General features: G+C 43.0%; 1 protein-coding gene across 2 annotated transcripts in view; it reads right to left on the bottom strand.

Moving 5' to 3' along the window:
• Positions 1-94: 94 nt before the first annotated feature.
• GLS (glutaminase) overlaps positions 95-17,901 on the bottom strand; it is a 93,837-nt gene continuing 76,030 nt past the window's right edge. For both annotated transcript variants that reach the window (XM_019553743.1, XM_019553744.1), the window contains 4 exons: positions 7,080-7,141; positions 5,378-5,454; positions 5,229-5,292; positions 95-3,791 (listed from right to left, as the gene is read on the bottom strand). In XM_019553743.1, coding sequence (XP_019409288.1) covers positions 3,635-3,791; positions 5,229-5,292; positions 5,378-5,454; positions 7,080-7,141 — 360 coding nt within the window. In that variant the 3' untranslated portion in view covers positions 95-3,634. The remainder of the gene's footprint in view (positions 3,792-5,228; positions 5,293-5,377; positions 5,455-7,079; positions 7,142-17,901) is intronic.

Raw genomic sequence — 17,901 nt, forward strand, 5'->3', positions numbered from 1 at the left:
ACAAACACCATTTAAATTAAATCTATGTGTCAGTGCCAGCAGTGATGAACAGCAAAATCAGTATACTGCATATATTTATAAATAATTGCATGTATAAATAAACGCACTGCTTCAACTGGATACAAATGTCATTACAAATGAGAAAATGCTATAACTATCCTGGTGAAAAGCATTGGAGCTAAAGTTCCAGCTAAAAGCTCTTAATATGGTACAGGAAAACATAAGGTTCAGGGAGAGCGAATCTTTATGCTACCCACTTAAAATGTTTTCATCTTATTATAGATACCTACCTTTTGAAAGGTTCTCATTGGAGCAAAGTAAATATAACAATTTCAGTTACATTATAATGATATCAGAGGACATATTCTCACAGAAGTCCAGGGATGTCTGATTAGTTATGAAACACTGTTAAACAGAATCTTGTAACAACTCTAGTGCTCAACTTAATTATTCCTATAGGATCAATTTGGTAGGTCTAAAAACAAACAAACAAAGAAACAAACAAAATGGTGCTTGACCCCTGGCTCTCAGACAGATTCCAGCCTGCAAATTTGGCTGCAGGGGAGCAGTAGCAGCATTAATTGCCACAGCTTCCAGAGTAGGGAGCCCTGGAACTTGTGGACAGCCCTGCAGGCCAAGTGACATGGCCTTGTGCACTGGATCACACTGGTGCACAGGGTCATTTCCAATGTCAGGATTGGGTGCAGGAGCTGGATCCCATGGGTGGGTCAGTCTGTGACTGGATCCGGCACACTGCACTTGCAGACTGACCACTGCACTGACTCCAAGCTGAATCTGGCCTATAGACTAGCCCAGCACCCATTCAGCTGGCCCATGGGACCAGAAGTTGATCTAAAATGTTATCACATAAAATATGTTGCCTGGTTTTATCCTCTCAGGTGTAACAGAAACAGATCCTTGTGCTACTCAACAGTGACCTGTCTGGCCAGTAAGTCAACAAAAATTCCAGCCAGTCCTGTTAGGGGAAAGATGTCTGTGACACAAGACAGATCAGGGTAAAAGATGTGAGGCTTTGGATGAAGAGGTAACTGTAGGCAAAACAGCAACACAGCAGCAATAATGTCAGATCTAGTGGCTGACAGAGTGACAGATGGAAATCAGATCTCAGGACTTAGGCTTTCAAAAAACTACAAGAGAGCATCAGCATGACAATGGGCAGTGAATGGCAAGTGCCTCCATTTGATTTCTTCCTCCCTAAATGGCATAGTACAGTGGCTAGAGCACTGGTCTGTAGCTCAGAAGACCTGGGTTCATTTTTGGCTCTGCCAATAACCTAATAGGTGACCTTGGACAGACTGCATTCCCCCTCTGTAGCTCAACTGCCCTCTCTCTAAAATGGGGATAATATGATGACCTTCATTATAAAGCACCTTGGGCCAGATTTACAGAGGTATTGAACCACCACTTCCAGGGGAGTAAGGTAAATGGATGCCTCTAAAAATATGGACCTATGAAATCTACACGTGAATTACTACCTTGATGCATTAGGACAAAAAGAACCAATGTGTGCAGCTCCTCTTTGTGATAACACATACATACAGACATTCCTGGGAGTTGCTGCTCTCCCAGGAGAAACCACGAGTTTGGGCTTTTTCTCCTAAAGTAAAAATGGCTGCTCTAGGAGAAAAATTCCCTGGAGTGATTTAACCCTGATTGTTCCCAGCTTAAGTTTCTCCTGGGACAGCAAATATCTGTTAATGCTATAGCTGCTCTCGGAAGAGAACATGGTCCACTTGGATTATGCATGCCCCACCCCCTTCCTCTGGGCAACCGTGTCGTTCACTGGACTCTGCTGCTCTACAAAACACACCTGCTTCTCAATCCCCACACTGTGCTGCAGGGAAACAGGATGACCAGAGCAGTCTGGGTCAGTCAATCAGGGCTGCCATCTATCTCCAGACAAGCTAAAAGCAACCTACTGAGATGCATGCACAGGATCTCTCCCTGGTTGCACGGTGTTAGGACTGCAAGCTCTCCACTCTTTGGGGGGCACAGCATTTGAATGTCCGTACACGTGATTCTGGGTAAGTCTCTTTGCCAGGAGAACATGCTGGGGAAAATTCTCTCAGATTTGAATGCCTGCATGTAGCCACAATCTCCTTTCTTATAAAGTACCTGATCCTTCGCTATTTTCAAGTTCCATCTAGCGTGACCCGAATACTTTCCTACCCAACAGTTTGTTGGGTACCAACACTTTAAGAGACTTCTTTTCATTTGAAAAGATGCTTCATGCTGAAGTGTCAACTATTCAGACAATGTTACACCAGGTGAGAAACTGGTAATCTAATGGTTCAAAAAATAAAACAAATGTTGGGTTTTGATTTCTAATGACAGGGCATGCAAAAACAGACTGCAGTGGGAGAAAGTGAAATACAACCATTCACACACTAATGAGCTGTTTGAACTGTGATAGTGTTTCTTATCTCTTCCCTGTTATATACCACTGTAACTCCATTAAGTCCTAAGAAAGTCCTATATCTAGATGTACACCAGCACAAGAAGAAAGCAGACCCATAGGTTGGCATATCTAATCTTGCTCATGCTTTGACTGGCTCTATGTCTATTAAAGTTGTTTCACTCAACCTGTGTTTCATATAATAAGCCAAACTTTAAATTAGATTTACTGAAATATTTGGTTTAGTATTTTGCCTTTCACATACTTCTGATCCACTACTTGATTCCTGATGCAGTTGCAGCTGCCAAGGATAAAAATAAGACTAACATGGATTCTTCTAAAAACCTACCCCAGTATATATTCATCAGGAACACAAATGCATAAGAATGGAAGCACCCACTTTCCCAAATAAAAGGGAAGCACTTTAGCAGCTGAATATGGAGAGGAGGAGTGGGGAAAAAGGGAGTGTGTCTGGAAAAAGGAGTTAAAAAAGAATCATTTTAAGAAATGCCAAATTGTGTTAGATGGCAGAAGTTGCATTCCTCTATGCCATTTTGTCATCAAACAAACCTTAGAATAGTTTCCCTGATAAGACTGTTTCTAAGAACAATTAACCCAGACCACTGACAATTACACCCATATATTCTTTTGAGATATACAGGTAAACGGGTATGTAAACAGGTTGCGTGACAGATTTAAAATAAAACAAGTGCAAATCCTTGCTCAACATACCCAAACTAAATCTACATCAGCAACCTCAGCTCTGGAAAGCTAGCAAAACCACACTGATGCCTGCCCCTGGCAGCACTCTGGTTCAATTTGGCCATACTGTACAGACAGGTCTTTGTTTAGAAATGCAAATTCAGCAGAAAAATTCCTGACCACAGATTGAAAGTTTACAAAGAACACAAAAATAAATTAAGTAGTGCACAGTAAAGCCACCAACAGCTAATATTTCTTTTACATCAATTATACGCAGCACGAGGTAATATTGCTCACATTATGGAGGGAAATTCTCAGTTGGTTTTCTTTTTGTTTGTTTTGAGAAACTGGATGTGTCCTGTGCGTATATAAATTCCTGTAACATAACACTGAAGTAACAGAAATTTCTGGAAAATGTACACCACTATCAGATTAGAAACACACACGCTCTTCTTACTCATTTTCCACATTTAAACAGGTAAACGATCAAAATCTTAGGATCTAGCTGAAGATGCATTATAGCAAGCCATCTAGATTTTTATGAACTGTTCGATTTTCTTTTCCATTGTTGGAATCCTCTGAAGGCGTATACTGGACCTGGTATTCTTGAAGAATTTTAAATACATCGTGGTGTCCAAAATGTAAAGCCTCATCCATAGGAGTATTATTCCATCTGCAATAAGAAGCACAGTGTTTCCCAAATCAGTAACTTTATAACAAGTTTAAAAGAACTGATGATCTAACACGCTTTTAATTCAGTCAGGTTTATGGCAACAGTTATGTATATACAAACTTCATTAACTATGGCAAATTCTGCTTAGGAGTGGATAACTAGATTAAGTATTTCATTTGCTGACCATATTCTTTCCATTGACTGTGTGGGTAAATTTTTTTCAGAAAACTGGAACAGTAAAAACAGCCTCTCTGCTGGGGAGGGAGATCACACTTAATTTTAAATAATTTTAGCCCTGTCTTGCAAGACTTATACAGGCAGTCCTCAGACTTACAACACAACTGGTTCCTGAAAACTGCATCTTAAGTCAAAACGTCGTAACTCAGAACCAATTTCCCCATAGGAACAGTATTACAAATGGGGGGATTGGTTCCTTTATGACAGCTGATACTGCGTGCAGCTGGTAAGTGGTGGAAGGGGAGGGGGTAGGGAAGGGAAGGGGCATGGGGGCACATTAATGCCCCCGCAGTGAGGGAGGCGCTGGGGCAAACAAGCGCTGTACAGCCAAGGCCGGGTGGGTGGCTCTTGCTGCTGTGCATTGCTCATCTGGCAGTTCCCACCACTGGTCTGGGAGGGTATGGGAGGGGGGGTGACCCCCGGATCTGCATGGGGCAAGGCAGGCAGGGTCAGGGCTGCACTGGGTTGCACTCCAGGTGGCTGGTGGGGACTACTGCAAATTTTTGGGTGGCTGCAGCGCCCCCCATAGGACCCATTCCCCACCTGGAACACAGCCCCAGCCCCATCTGGCCTTGTTTACCCCAGCCCTGGTCCCAGTCCCAGCCCCACTCCCTCTATCACTACAGGGAGCACTGATTTGCACCCCCATGTCCCTTCCTTTTCCCTTCCACCACTTAACCAGCTGCATGCAATATCAACCGCTGTAAAGACAAAACCCATGTCTGAATGTCAAAACGGGGTGTCAATTTATAAACGTTGTAAATGACATTCATTGCAACTCAAGAAGTCATAAGTCGAGGACTGCCTGTATACATATTGTGCACACACACACTAACACCAGCTTACATATATATATTCTCTATATAGGTCTGCATCTACCAGTATATTTATACACACGATATACAATCAAGAAATCTGCATGGATCTACATTTTATTTTCTTGTCTTGATTTTCCTTTTTTCAGAATAGTAGAAGCAGTTCACTGGATAGTAGAACTGGATAGTAGAAGCAGTTCACTGGATCCCTACATGAGTTGCAAATTAACTGGATAGACCTGATGATCAAAACTATCAGCACCTTCAGCTGCCCAGGAGAATTTGGAGGAAACAGGACCTGATGGACAGATTCATGAATCCAGCTTCATAAAATCTTACAGCTAGTGGAGCTCCTTCCCTCCATACCTGTAGCACTATTACTAACCTGTCTTTGGGAAAAGGATTCACTTTGCAGGCCTCCAACAAAAATTTAACTACTTCCACATGACCTATAAAACAAAAATAGAAGTTTGTAAGCATTTTTTTCATTCTGAAAAATTAACAGCTAATGCGGTACTTTTCAAAAGCTATTACCTTCTGCAGCAGCTACATGCAATGCTGTTCGTGAATCATAATCTCTTTGCTCCATATCCATGCCTGACAGAGCAAATCTAAAACAAAACAAAAAGAAAAATTACAGAAATACAATACTGTAGAAAAGAGAGAGAGAATTGAAAGTAGTACAGAATAGAAGTATAGCAAAACAATGAAATGCCTGCTGTGAGAGGATTTACGGAAGAATGGAAATATATTGTTTTCATTTAGTTTTAATTAAAGAGACACAAAAATGTCCAGGTCTTAAGAGTATTTTCGTTTTCTTGGTGGCCTAATAAGTCATGGTTACAAATAGAAAAATTGCTTTAAAAAAAGTCAGCAGTGGGTCTACTGCACCAGTGTGTGTATGCTACTGACCTCTGTCCACCTAAGTACCACAATCCAGACCCAGTTCTCCAAATGTCTCAGATCACTTTTTGATGCACAGAAAGATGCAACCTCACATTAGTGGAGAAATATTCTGGATAATTCCTCCAGTTAGAAAAGAGTCTCTAAACAATGTGAAGTTAACTCAAGTGGATCCATTCTAGCTCTGCCCTCACTGGCTATTGCTTTACTAAGAACAATGGAGAATTATATGTATCATGTTTTTCTTCACAATGATTCGGCATACAATCTGCTCAGTTTATAATTCAAAGGAATTGTTAAATATAGCCAGCCTACAAAGCTCTATTTGATATTGAAAACTAAACTGGATTCCTTCTGAGGCCTACAACATCACTAGTAAAACATCATCTCCAATTTGATTTTTGCTGACAATTCTGAAATTCAAGGCCAACTGGAACTTAGCATGCTCTTCCACTGTTATAAAAACTGACCAGGTAAGCAACACAGTCTGATTCACAGGCATAAAAGAAAACACCATTGTATGTCAAACCAAAGAGGAGCTGTTTTTGACTTCTACACTGCAAACTACCATAAACGTACAGTATTTTGCATACTTTCCCAAAAATATTTTATCAGGGAGAACTCACTATGTCTAGCAATCATCTACACCTTACTTCCTCAACTGCCATGGTTCCAGAGATTAGATGTCTGAAGTTGTAGTAGATTCACCAGGACTCATCCTTAATTTTTTTTGGGTTTAACAAGTCCTGCTCACAATGGGTGCGTCTACCCATAAACTTTGACTAATTCGCTCTGCAGTACAGCGTAACAGTCTACATGTGCACCAGTATTAGGATGCAATAAGTTAACTAACTCCACCATAAGACAGTACTGTCTCTAATAGTACAGTACTGTCTTACAGCGAACTAATTTACTCCACTGAAATGCACATGTAGACAGTGACTGAGGCTGGCCAGAGCATGAGGGTGCTAAAGTGTGGAGACTGCCTGCTGCCTAGCCCTGCACTGTAGCATCCTTGTGTCCCAGCCAGCCCCTCCACTGCCCTCTGCCACTTCCCAGAGCCCAGGGCTGACTCCCTGGGTCCCCTGCCAGCCTGGGGCTGCTCTACCCTGGCTCAAAGGCTGTGGTCCCGAGCACATATGTAAACGCTGTGCCCAGGAGCAGTCGTATCCCATGTGAACTGCACCAGAGTTTATCACATCACCTTAATGGCTTGTGTAGATAAACCCAATGGGTATTAAATAGCTAAAACATCCCTGATATGGTCATATGTTAATAAGTGTAGTGCGACACCACCACAAGTGACCTTCCCTCAATAGCACACCAGTTTTACCTTCTGAGTGCAGACACATCCCCTGTATAGGCAGCGAAAAGAAGATTAATGACAGACTTCACCTGTGAAATGAAGGGAAAAATCAATTTAAATACTGTTCTCCTTTTTACCTTGAGGTGACTTGGAAAAGAAAAATAGCAAGATCACTACTAATGAACATATTCACCATAGCAACTTCTCTAAAGATACGTTTGCAGTACAAACTAACAGTGTTGTCACACCAGACTGCACCACTCTTAGTAATACGATTTTTCTTTGGTTGGAAGCTGTAGTAATAGAGCGCAAGCAAGCAGCACAATACCAGCTTGTATTTTAATGTTACAGAATATTTCTATACTGTTCTCTCTATCCACAAATCATATTTCACTTTTAAACAAACTCTATATACTAATAATGTATTAAACCACTGAGTCATTTGCATAATTCATATAATAATATGCTGAAGAAGCATTCAGGACTTGGGAGAAGAAAGGTGCTACAAGTCTCACCTGAGTGCAAAGTGAGTAAGTGTGTGGTACACTTAAAACATAATAACTGTTGCTATGTTACAGTCCAACTTTATCTAGTTTACATTTTATTAGCACCAAAATGCTTCAGTGTTAAATAGGCAGAAAAGGGACCAACAAATATACCAAGTACTATACCAACAAGTACACCCAGAGCTTTCTACTTGCTCTGTAAACAGCATTCATGGGGCACACATCATAGCTTTACCTATGTCTCTTATAAGCCAGATTCATTTCATATTCATTTTTTTACCAAGTGCTAGTTGAAGCAAAAAGATAAGGATAAAAGCCATACACATCTCAAAACCTTGTAATACATAAATAATTTAGGTATGCACAGCTACCAACCATGGTAAAGAAGTATAAACACCAATGTGCTTCCTGTAACAGACTCAGTGGTAGGGACATTATAGTCATCAATAGTTGTTGCCTAGGACTAGATCCTAGGATTACAGAGAAAGCTGCTAATTTAATTAGACTTATTTGCATTTAACACATGCTTTCATCCAAGTTGACATATAACTATCTCTTTCCCCTCCCAGTTCCATGTTAATTTGGAGAATCTAGACTGTATTTTTCCAATCACGGATGAGGCCAAAGGATTTCAATAACTAATACAAATCCAGTTAAGAGAATCTTTTAAATGAAAGCAATTTTATTTTCCTACACCTATTTGAGCAAATGGTACTTTAGAGACTCCTCATGGTTTTTTAATAGTCTCACCATCTCATCTAGCACCATAAGAAAATGTTCTATTCAGAAGATGAAACAACTTGCAATACAAAAGGTGCTTATAAGGTCCTGTACACTGGAATGGAGTATGAGGATGATCAGAGAAAGAGAGATTGAGAGTTTGTCTTGCGTAACCTAGCAAAACAAAATGTAGAGACAAGATGACTGCCGCCCATAAATACACTGGAAATGAACACTATATATGGAAATAGCCATTTAAGTCAAAGGACATTGTTGACACAGGAATAAATGGGTATAAACTGCCCATGAATAAACTCAGGGCTGGAAATTAGATTTCTGACCAGCAGAGCAGGGGTCCTGAAGCACTGCCAACAGGAGTATTTGGGACAAAAACACCTAACTGCTTTTAAGATGTATTTAACCAATTTCTCAAACTGATTATATGAGGGGCTTCCTCAAAAAATAGTGTACGTCAGTTCAATATATGTCAAATTAACATAAATAAGCTTAGGAAAACATATCGCATTAAAAGTTACTAACAGACACGTTAGATGCTCTGCAAAAGCTGATGAGGAAAACAGTAGCCAAATATTTATGTTGTTCTCAGGAGTAAGGTGAGGATGAGATAGGGTTCAGCGTAGCAATACAAACCAACTGAAAATTCTTAACTCCATTATGGTGTGGAAGATTATTAATATGAGCTCATTGCTTGCTCATCACCTGCTCAGGCAGACGGTTTGTCACAGGAGCCAGGAGATGTCTTATCAGAATCTCTCCCCCTCCCCCCTCACATAGAATTTATGCAATGGTACAGAATTGAATGTCTGATGTTTAGAAGCCCTAAATTTTGCTTAAAATAAACCTTTTGCCTTCAATTTAAAACAACCGAAAATTCACCTTAAATTTAATCAAGTCTACAAATGTCTATGAGATCCTTTCTACTGCATAATCCTTAATCCAGAAATATTTAAAAAGTTACACTGCTCCCAAGCCAATTCCAAAATTATAGTATCTTAATATTCCACAACAAGTTCACTAATGGTCAACTGGCGCATATTCTTTTTATTTTCTTCTCCCCTGTAATTGGGAGGTGTGAAAACATAGGATGGTATACCAGAGCTGGCTCTGATGCAGTTAACTTGCATAAAACCTGGAGTGAAGACACAGATGCCCAAGTAAGTAATCAGAGTCCCAGCTGGGCTACTTCAGGCTGAACTAAAGCCAGCGCCATGTTTTTATTGTAACTATGACTTGAATGAGGTAGATTAAAACTAGTTTTGTGACGCCTACTTACACTGCAATCACTCTTTCAGATTGCAGTGTAGACAACTTGGCCCCTGCCCCCCCCCCAGGCCTGCCGGTGCCACCTGCAGCCCCTGCACCCGCTCCCCAGCCCTGCTGCCCATGCAGCTGGCACGTGCACGCACACACACAGGCACTCCCCGTCTCTCTTACCTGCGAGCAGCTGCCAGGGCCCATGGGCAGAGCGCATGACAGCCAATCACCTTGCCCCACTGCTCTCCGCTCCAACCAGCTAAGCTGGAAGTGCTGGGGAAAAGCCAGAGGCACAGCAAAAACCCAGACATTTGCTTGCATTTTAAAAACCCGCCAAGATAGGAGGACAGGGGGCCAAAAAAGAGACCGTGTCTGGGAAAACCCAGACATATGGTAATCCTACTCTAGAGTGCTAGAAAACATACTGTGGACACAAACCAACTGCTTTCAACAAAGTTTCGCCCACTTATTATTCTTCCTGGTTTCAGTAGTTCTTCAGATGAGACATAACAATTAAGATGTATTTAAAAACAAACAAACAAACAAACAAACAACTGTTAGAGATGGCCTCCGTGGCTAAGTACAGACAGTCAAAACGCCAGAGGCTGAATCTATTCAAACTTGGCAGGTTAGTCTAAACTGTACAGATTGAACTGATAAGCAAGTGAAAAAGACATTCGCTTTTGATTTCAGAAATGCAGCCACATGGCTGCAGTGGCCCAGACCAGAAGCCGGGGGCCGCTAGAGCAGTACTTCTCAACCTGTGGGTCGTGACTAGTGTTCCACTTTTTCAGTTTTTATCGATTTTCACGGATAAGTTCCCCGATTTTGTTTACTGAAGTTATATGGTTTTTACTGATTTACACCCATTTTTCAGTTCACTCAATTTTACCAGATACAGCAAAATCCCTGTTAACCAGCACAAGTGGGGAATGGCTGCAGGGTACCAGTAAGCTAAAAGTGCTGGTACCTGAGGCACAGGTTTCCAGCTGGACGCAGGGGAATGTCGGAGGGGTTGCAGCAACCACATGCGGAAACAGGGGCAGTGGCCGCACAGGGGCCAGGGGAGGGTGGCTGGAGCTGCTGCCTTGGGGGCAGGGGGCTTCTGGCTTGACCCCAGAAGGGGCCGCAGGAATTGCTCCCAGAGCGGGCGCGTCCCAGCCGCACCCTGGCAGCTCCAGCTGTGGCCCTGCTCCTGGTGCTGGGAGCCCCGCTAGGGAGGCAGGCAGGAGAGCCTGGCCCTGCTCCCTGCAGCAGGCACTGTACCTGGCTGCTCTGCACAGGCCCACAGGGTTGGAGCCACTGTCCAGGAGCGCAGGACTCCCAGCTCTGACCCTGCACAAGGCTGGAAGTGCCGGTGCTGGGATCGGGACCCCCTGACACCCAGCCTCCGTGTCCGGCTGCACACCACTCCCCCACCCCCGGCCCCTAGGCTATGCCGTGCCATGGTGCAGGCAGGTTGTGCTCCCAGAGCCGCTGCAGCAGGGGTGGGGGTGAGCAGAGACAAGCTGCACCGTGCCCCACGCCCCCCAGGGCTCCGTTTGTTCCCACTCACCCCGGCTCCTGCTGCAGCGGTCCTGGGAGCAGCCGATGTCAGCTCTCTGCACCAAGGCACAGTATATCCTAGCAGCTGCAGGCAGCTGGTGTTGGCCACCCCCGGGGCCACTGCAGCAGGGGCTAGGGTGAATGGGGACAAGGTACCTCGTGCCCCCCGGGGTTCCACTTGTTTCCACTCACCCCAGCCCCTGCTGCAGGAGCTCCGGGAACAGCCAGTGCCAGCTGCAGAGGAAACTGTAAGTCAGCGGGTGTGGGGCGGGGGTGGGGGTGGCTCTTGCCGCTACATGCACCCCAGAAGGGCTGTGCCAGACTCTTTCCAGGGGGTGTATTTCCCCAGATCTGCAGGCAGGATGGCAGCAGGCTGCCACCCGCCTCGAACACCGTGAAGAGCCAAGTGCTGCCACCAGCCCCAGCATACAGCAGCAGGCTGCTCTCATCCTATGCACAGATCCAGGGGCATGTACCCCCCAGGAAGAGCCCAGCACAACTCCCCAGCCCGCATCCCTCCCAGGGTGCAGTAGCAGCAAGAGCCGCTCCCCCTCACCCCGCACCCAGTGACAGTTCCTTCCACTTTGCTCCCTGCTGCAGCCCCAGAAGCGGCCAAACGACTGCGCTGCGCCCCCTCCCCTAGTCCCGGCCTTACTCCCTCCCTCCTTCTCTGCCTTGGGAACGTATTATTATTTCCCTGATTTAAACCATTTTTTTTTCCTTTTTATTCTTTTTCCCTATTTAAACCTGTTTTTTTTTTATGTTTGGAAAATAAACCCTGAAAAATCCCTGAATTTTTTAATTTCTTTTAAATAAAAACTGGAAACATGGAACACTAGTCATGACCCAAAAGTGGGTATGAATATATGAAAGGGTCGCGAACTTTAAATTTTAAAAATGGGTTAACAAACTTTAAAAACAGATTCTCCTTTAAACAAGAAAAATGTGGGAAACAGTAGCTTTTCCCTTGCAGGCTTGCAGCGTTCCAGCCTGCAAAAAGCTGTTTGCGGGCCCCCATACACACCCTGCTGCCCCACACACTGGGAGACTGGGGTGGAGGTAGCATGTCAGGAGTGAGGGGCAGTGGGTCAGGAGTGGCCACTGATGTTTACAAACGGGTCCTCATACGAAAAAGGTTGAGAACCACTGCACTAGAGGACAGCTCCCTGCTCCACTGCAGCAGACAAGCTTGAGCCAAGGCTAGTCTGCCCAACCTCTGAGGGTGGGTTTGCAGGGAAGGTGCAAAGCATCCTGGGATAATGGGGGCAGAGCTAATTTGAATCTGGAAGGGATCTGGGACAAAAATTCAATAAACTGATTTAACCTAAATCAGTTAAATCTGATACATCTATCCAGGTTTATCTTAAACCAGTTTCAACCATTTTGAAAGAGGTTTATATGCATTGAACTTGTTGCCTTACAGATTTGAACCAGTTTCCAATCACTTACACCAGTTTGTGTGTAATTTTTGTCCCTCGCCCAGCACAAAGTGTCAGGCACAAAATACACACTGTGGATACAGTTAACACATTTAATAATACAGCCAAGAACATATTGATTTTTCATTTTAAAGGTACTATGTCATCATGAGCACACTCCTCTATACTGGATGTTATCTTCCTGTAGCACAGGGATGGGCAAAATGGTGGATATGGCCAGTGGCTAGACTCCACTTCCCAGCAGCCGCTGCCCACATCACTGGAGCCAGTTTCCATGGAGACCCCAGGAGCTGTGGGGCTGTGATAGTGCAGGGCCAGGGCCAGGGTTTTCATGGAGACTTGCCCAAGCAGTGCTGGCAGGGCATTCGGCATGTAGCTGCTCCAGGGCCAGGATTTTGCGGCAGTGACAGCGTGGTCCAGAGTTGCAATCTGCTGCCTACACCATGCTGTCCAGGGTGTGCGGACAGTGGATCACAGCTCTGCCCCAGCTTCAACCCATGCTGTCCCTGCCGCAAGATCACAGCCCTGGCCCTGGAGCAGCTCCCCACCCAGTCACAGGTCTTGCTGGTGCTGCCTTGGTCAGTCTCCATGGAAATCCTGGCCCTGCACTGTCAAAGACCTGCTGCACCTGGGGTCTCCACTGAAACCTGCCACAGCAATATGGGCAAGGGCTGCTGGGAAATCAAGTCCACGGTGGGCCCAATCAAGCCCGTGGGTCAGACTCTGCCCGCGGCTGCTCTAGTAGATGATAAAATGGACAAGAGACATTTTTTGTCTTGCCCAAGAACTCTGGGAGTTACTGCCAAACAGTAACAAAGACCTGGAGCTCCCAGATACTAAAATGGAAACCTAGTTCACATCCTTACTATTTTCAGTTCCACAATCAGCCACATCTCAAACTTTTTAAAACTGTTTTTACTTGAATTTTTTAAAATGCGTGAGCTGACTCACCTATTAAGAGTGGCTTAGTATTTAAGCATAAAACCCAATTTAGCAGTCTCAGCAGGTGCCCCTGTCTTTGACTTCAGGCAGCACATATTTCATGCTTTAAACAATGCTCGCTCCCCTTTTCCATCCCCTACCCCCAAAAAGAAAGAAAGAAATATTTGAACCAAAAAAAAAAAGAATAAGAAAGAGATGAAGTCCCAGCACTAGTAGCCTTTTCAAAGGGCCAATACAGAAATAATAGCAATGAAGGTAAATACATGAGAACAAAAGGAAGGTGGTAGAACCAAATGAGAGCAAATAGAAAAGAAAAACAGAGCCAGAGCCAAGAAAAAAAAATAAAGATCCAAAACATAGTAAAGACAAATACCCCTTTCTTGCCTTATATACTACCTGCTACAAAGGTTCAGCTAAACCTTAGATTCCAAGTGGAGAAAGAAGCCTGGAAAAGTCATCTCAAATCAAGTGTAGAAACAGATATAGGAAGTTTTACAAATGCTATAATGGAGCTGGCAAACATGAAATGAGAGTAATAAGAGATGTCTTGTCAAATACTGTCATTCAGATTTACTTAAGGTTCTCTGTTTGCACTGGAGATATTAATAAACCTGCTCGACTGTGCTGCTCCTCCAGACCCCAAATAAACAGCATATAAATTATGGTGCATCTCTCCTGGCACCAGGAAGCAAACAGATGCTGTCTCATCAGTTCAGGGAGCATGCCCTTGTGAAAACGTAGATACATAATTTCTCAAACAGCTTAGAAAGGAAAATGTTCATCAGGATAGTGAGCATGGTGACACTTCACCTGCAGCGTAACTAAAAATGAGAAACTTTACTCCAGCACTGATGAAATTAGACCAAGTTGGGGTCATTCAGTTATTACAAATGGACTAGACTGCAATGATTCTATTTTATATAAAGCTGCCACAGGACTTGTACTGGCCAGTGTATTTGTAATAAGAAAAAAAAATTTCTATCTGGGCTGCAGACTCAAATTCAGCCCATCGTAGTTGTGACTGGAAGTTATTACATTCCAATAGCCATTCTGTCCTACATAAAAAATTCCGCAGTCACTCTATTTCCTAGCAGACAACTGTCAGTTGTCACAGAAACTATCACCAGAACTGGCACTCTTATTATCAGTCTTGGAAGCTGACTACGGAAGGGGCCTGGAGAGAGCTGCTACCTTTGCTCATTGCTTAAACATGGTTCCCACAGATAAAACTAGCAAAGAATCTTGGACTGCTGCTCTTGTACAATTGTTTTTTCTTCACTTCTCTTCCTATTGCATAATGAAAAATACTGGCTAAATTGTATATCACATGCTAACCTTTAAATAAAAGCAACTGTTTAGCAACGATTAAAAAAAAAAATTTTAAAACCCCAAATTCCCAAGGTAGAAGGATTTTTCAATACCACAAAATGGTATGCACTCGGACATTTATAAAGCAAAACTTAACCAGAATAGTCTGTTCCTCAAAACCAGAAGACTAAAATTCAATTAATGTTGTACAGATCCCCTGGGGTAGAGTAGATCTCCCCAGCAGTACAAGCCAACACTGTTGAAGTATGTTTGTTCTTCAGTGTAATTGGACTAACACCAAAATTTAACTAAATTTCCAACTGAGTCAAAGAAACATGTAAAAAAGGTTGTTTGCATTCATTCTGTTAGAAGGAAATCAAAAGGGCAGGTTCAATATTTTTACAGTATAAAAATTATATCAGTTACATTACAGTTTTGGCCTCAAAGGCAAGGTGAACACCCTGAATTTCTGCAGCCCCTTCACAACTCCCTGTATCTGTTTCAGAAGATAAGAACTAAAACTGCTGTACGTGCAGGAAAAAAACAATATGCCTTTGGAAAAAAAATTTAGCTCAAAGCTGGATTAATTCCATCGGAAGCTCTTAACCAAGAAGGTCACTGCACCCAGACTTTAATCTACTACTGTGTGTCCTGCTTTACTGAGAGTCCTCCTGTGCTCTTTGGAAAGCATTACACCATCTTTCATTAACTATTATTATCACTGGCTTTAATATTTTCTAGGTAATCCTCTTGTGGGCTGCGGTCAAGAACAACTTTAATGCATCTGTTGATAGACTCTGGCTGATGGAATCACACTGGGGTTTCCAAAGTCTGTCCTTTCCAAAGTCCTTGCACGATAGTGAAACAATTTCAAATTTTAATCTTTGCAGGTTGCTCAATATTAGAGGGGAGATGCAAATCTGTCTGTTCTGTGGATTGCAGGGGTTTGTTTGCCTCAGGGAGACCAGTCAGAGGCAACCATCTTTACTGTACAAAATAAAGGGCTTGTCTAAAGGTTTTCAAGCAGAACAATGACAGGAGACAACACCAAAGAGCCTGACCTACTGCTGGGAATGCACATGAACACACACACACCCCTACTCACCCACCACTCAATGTACAGCATCAGTAACTTGACACCTTGCCTGCATTTGTATTTTAATATGATGGATGTATCATCTTCAAGTATAATACGCAGAAAAACCTGCAATCACACTCCCTCAGCACTAAGGTATAAACCACATAAGACTTGGAACAGGTCTTAAGAGAAATTCCCCCTCAAAAATATTTTTATCTGAGCCTGCAGGGACCTCAGGCTCCTCTCTTTCACCTTTGGTGAAACACTCAACTTCCTTGTGGGCCAGGGGATAAGAAACTCAGGAAGACCAGGCATGTGGACCTCACTGCAGGCATCATGCAAGTGTGAACAGCATATGCTTTTTCACCTCTTCTGAGCAGCCCACAGACCCAGGGGTAAACTGAGATGAAAATGTCAAGCTGCAGCAATGCAGCAAGTGGCCAAGACTTGTACCCATTTAATAGTTTAGTGCATCAATAAACTAGAAGCAGGATTCAGGAAGGGTACCCCTCAAAGGTAGTAAAGAAAGAATTTGGGGTTGCTAATGCTTGGTATAGCGAGAGGCCAATCCCCTAAGCACACCCTCACCCTTCATGTAAGAAGGGCCATTAAAGGTCCCAAGTGGGATTAGGCTAAAAGTATGTAGGAGTGCCAGTTCATGGTAGTCCCCCTCCCAAAAGGAAGATGACTTGCACCAGAAGAGGTACTTGCAGCCTAATTTAACTATATTCTCAGTGTCAAGTCAGCTTTCTTGCAGCATCTAGAACAACAATCAAGGACTTTCTGAAGCCAAAATCAATGCCTCTAAATTTCCCTCATCATCCGTGTGAGAGATTTACTAAAGATTATTTCTAGGCTGCAGGTCAGGCTGGAAGAATGCACTTGGTTTCCATTTCACTACCTGACTAGGTAGAAGAGCTGGGTGATCTCTTCTTTGTGTTCTTACTCTTGGTTCATACCTCAGCCTGCTCAGTTGTCTTTGGTTGGCAGCTGTGACACAATCATACTGACATGGACAAGTGCACAGTCTGCCAAATAATGTTGTGTGTGCATCAATGGTCTGTATTGAGAGAGGAATGTTGCAACAGCTGTTATACTTGCTGAGCTTTTACACCTATTGTTAACAGGATATGCCATCACTAATCCAGCTCAGAGCTGGATTAACTCTAAAATTCAAAAAATAGATTCTGAGCTGTCTCAAATAAGTGTCTGGTGAACCAGGATTAATGTTTCATATTGAGGGGATAGATAAACCACTAGTCTACCTGTCTTCTCAGCTCTCTGGATAACCTGATAAGTAGAGAAATGGATGATCTCTGAGGATGGCCAAATTCTGCATATGCCCAAATTAGTTCCATTCAACAGAAGAAGGGGCAGTGTCTCAATGCAACTGTACAAAGTATCAAACATTCAAATTTACCTAGATCTAAGCCATCATGGACATTTTTTGTAACCTGTGCTTAAAGCTATCCCTTATAAATATTTAGCACAAAAATAAAAATAAAATAAAGAACAAGGTAACTATCATTCCATGGCTTAGCCTTGGTGGGGGGTGGAGGAGAATCAGGTTTAAAACTGATACTTTAGCAGTGAACAGATTTTTAAACCCTAGAATGTGCCAACATAAGCCATATGCAGCAGCTGCTAAGATCGCTCCTGAATCAGAAAAAAAAATTGCAGCATAAAGCCAAAAATTAAATAAGGATTAAGAAACTAACCTCTGCCTCCTATTTTTTAAAGACTTAGTCTAAGCTTCTGATTATTGTAAATCTGAATATAGTCTATAAATCAAATGTTTCCAATGTGTAAGGGTCTGGAATCAAACAGTACAGAAAACAGCTCTGAAATCTACAAGTGGTTAGGGGGAGGCAGTTTTTCAATCTGTGTGTAGAGATTAATAACAATAAGTGAGAAAAGGCAGAAAGGGGAAAAAGAAGTCAGGAGGTTCCGTATGAAGGATATGAAAGGCTCAAACATAAGATTGTACCAGTTAGTATTATATATATATATATATATATCATTTTACACTGCAATTC

This window comes from Crocodylus porosus, unplaced genomic scaffold (genome assembly GCF_001723895.1).
Source record: "Crocodylus porosus isolate Cpor-Errol unplaced genomic scaffold, CroPor_comp1, whole genome shotgun sequence".
NCBI lineage: Eukaryota > Metazoa > Chordata > Crocodylia > Crocodylidae > Crocodylus > Crocodylus porosus.